The sequence below is a fragment of the Rhagoletis zephyria genome, unplaced genomic scaffold, assembly GCF_001687245.7.
Source record: "Rhagoletis zephyria isolate East Lansing unplaced genomic scaffold, Rhagoletis_zephyria_1.1 Rzeph_scaffold_20361, whole genome shotgun sequence".
NCBI classification, from domain to species: domain Eukaryota; kingdom Metazoa; phylum Arthropoda; class Insecta; order Diptera; family Tephritidae; genus Rhagoletis; species Rhagoletis zephyria.
In genome coordinates, this window is record NW_016177420.1 from 1,262 (window position 1) to 3,931 (window position 2,670).

Consider the following 2,670-nt stretch of genomic DNA (forward strand, 5'->3'; position numbering starts at 1 on the left):
ACAAAAAAAAAGTGTAAAAAATCAACGGTAATTTTTAGCGACTTGAAACTTGCACTTAACTGTACTAAAACTAAATGGGCTACAAAACTGCATACTCGAAAATTTTCTACAAATTTTTAATAAAGAGTTTGAAATTTTAATTCAATTTTTTAAAGTTTGATTAATTTTTGTTAACTTTGTGCAAGCTGTGAAACTTTTATTTATGTGGTTTCTAGTAAGGATCAAACTCTATTTTAAATAAAAATTATTAAAAATAAATAAATAAACATAAGTTGCAAACAATATCATTTTGCATTTTGCTACTATCTTTTTGACCGCAACTGTGCATACATACATATGTATGTAAGTATGTACATTAGGAAGCTTCCAAAACGCACAGGAAAATCAACTTTTTGGCATTTTCTTGCTGCCAACCACCGGTATTATAGAAAAGGGAAAATAAGGACACCCGTATTTTTTTATTTTGAAATGCATATGGATGTATGCGTCATTTTATCGTTTGAAGATATTTTTTTCTTTATAATAGATATACAAAAATATATATACGGATCTCCTCATTTTCGATATTCTTGAGTTCCGGTAGCAGGAAAAAAAAATGTTCGACCACCCCAATGCCATACATATATGTATATACATATGTATTTATGCGCGCCGTTCTTGGCCAGCCACATTATTCTGTAGTTCAAAAATATTTTCTCGATCTTTCTCGCACTTGCATTTTATTAGCTTCTTAAGGCATAATTAGCGACTCTGCTACTCCCTGCCACTTGCCAGTCAGTCTCGTTTATTTATTCCTTTTTGAGTCTCTGCTTCTCAAGCGCATGTACTTTGGTATTATTTAATACTTAAGGTTGTCCCGCACAAAGGCCCGTTTTCGCGTTGTCTCCTTCACACAGTTTCCCTCCTCATCACGTTGCTGGCACTGGCGTTCTTTGCGTACTATAAAGCATTGTGATGGCACCATGTTGAAGAAGAGTTGTCCGATGGTAGTCGACGCGTCATCGTTGTTCATTTTCAAGCAGGTACGGAAACTTCGATCACAACTGCAGTGGGACAGGGTGTATGGACGAAAGTTGAAATATTCATAGCGGCTACTGAAAGCCGATATAAATAGAGGACAGTGGTCATGCCGGCGGCAACATCTATCGGCATCTGAGGCGCCACCTAGTTGGTTGTATGTATTGTTGGCTGAATTGCCACGCCCACACCAGCGTGTATGGGGCGCTATGAACCAATCATCGAACCCACGTCGCTTGCGGCTCAATATTTCTGCATTTGTTTTCTCTTCGGCAATCAACTCGTCCTCGCCGTCGCCGTCGCCGTCACCGTCGCCGTCCGCTTCGATATCGCTGTCACCTTCAAATGCATCGTACGCATAGCTATTTTCGTACGCATGAAAACTATTGCTCTGATCGAACGACCACGCCACCGCATCTACTGGCGCCTTGCCAGGCACTACGTCATAGTTTTTATCGTATGATCCATGAGGTAATAATCGCCATTTGGGCAGCATCGCCGAGGTCTGCTCATTTGTGCTCGTGTCTGTGTCGGTGTTGGATGCTACCACTGCGTCCGGGTCGTTATAGTTGTCCTCTGCTCCTGCCTCTTCGCTGGTACTGCTTCTTCGATATTCTGGACTCTGTGTAAATGAACGACGTTGATATGTTTGTTTTTCTGTTCCTTCCAAGTTATTTAGGTTATGTTCTTCAACGATTGGCAAATATGCTGACCATATCTGTGCAGTGTAAAAACACAAAAAAACAAGCACAGTGGTCGACCACAACGTATGATAAGTTTTCATTTTAATTCACTTTTGAACAACGTGTGGCTGTGTCTATTTCCTTATCCGTTTTATTAAGTATAAACTTCCGAAATACAAATGTGAACTTGCTCCCGATATACTATACGAATTGTTTTTAAACGCTTCTAGCACTTTGTTTTGCCGATTGCTCCTCTTTGCGGCACACATGCGACTGTGTGATTAACTAAGCTCCCCTCAGACAATCGCGCCTTTATATACCACTAGCAATAGCGCTGTTGCCGAAGCTCGTCGCGTAAGGCAAAAATTGCTAATTTAATGATAAATCTAACGAACTGAGGGTACACAGAGAGTGTGCGAATGGAAAACGTAGAGAGTTAAGTGAATCCGAATATGCATGTGAAAGAAAAGTCGCTGGCCCTTTAGGAAAGTGAGAGCAAGATTCATGGGCATTTCAAAGCCTCGACAGGATGACTATAAAATACCAAATGTAAATGAGATTTTGGGGCACAATTTATTGTTGCACAAATTGCCCCGAGTTTTGCTTGTGAAAATGTCCACAAATTATAATATACAGGTTGTCCTAGACCACCCGTCCACGCCCTCTAAAATGGAGGGAAATGTTTTTATATTAAAACCCGCAAAAATGTGCCCCCAATAAATCGGGTATGCTCTATATCTTTTGGTGGTATTACCGACTTCCGGTTTCGACCGGAAGTGGGTTAAACTGACCGGAAGTCCATTTATTTAAATGGGATATAAATATTTTTACCACAGATTCGAATTCTGCCCATAAAATTACATACCTTTTCTCGGAAACTTTTTTCCTGTTTGGAGCGGAAGTCCTTTTTTTCAATTACGCATGATTGTTTTTACTACAGATTCGGTTTCTGTGGACAAAACTAGCCAAC

At 40.0% G+C, this 2,670-nt stretch overlaps 1 protein-coding gene across 1 annotated transcript; it reads right to left on the bottom strand.

Annotated features, from left to right (window-relative positions):
- Positions 1–247: 247 nt before the first annotated feature.
- Positions 248–1,997, bottom strand: LOC108380788 (uncharacterized). Its single transcript, XM_017637187.1, has one exon. It carries the CDS (start codon positions 1,799–1,801, stop codon positions 839–841), a length of 963 nt encoding a protein of 320 aa, XP_017492676.1. The 5' UTR covers positions 1,802–1,997; the 3' UTR covers positions 248–838.
- Between the last annotated feature and the right edge of the window lie 673 nt (positions 1,998–2,670).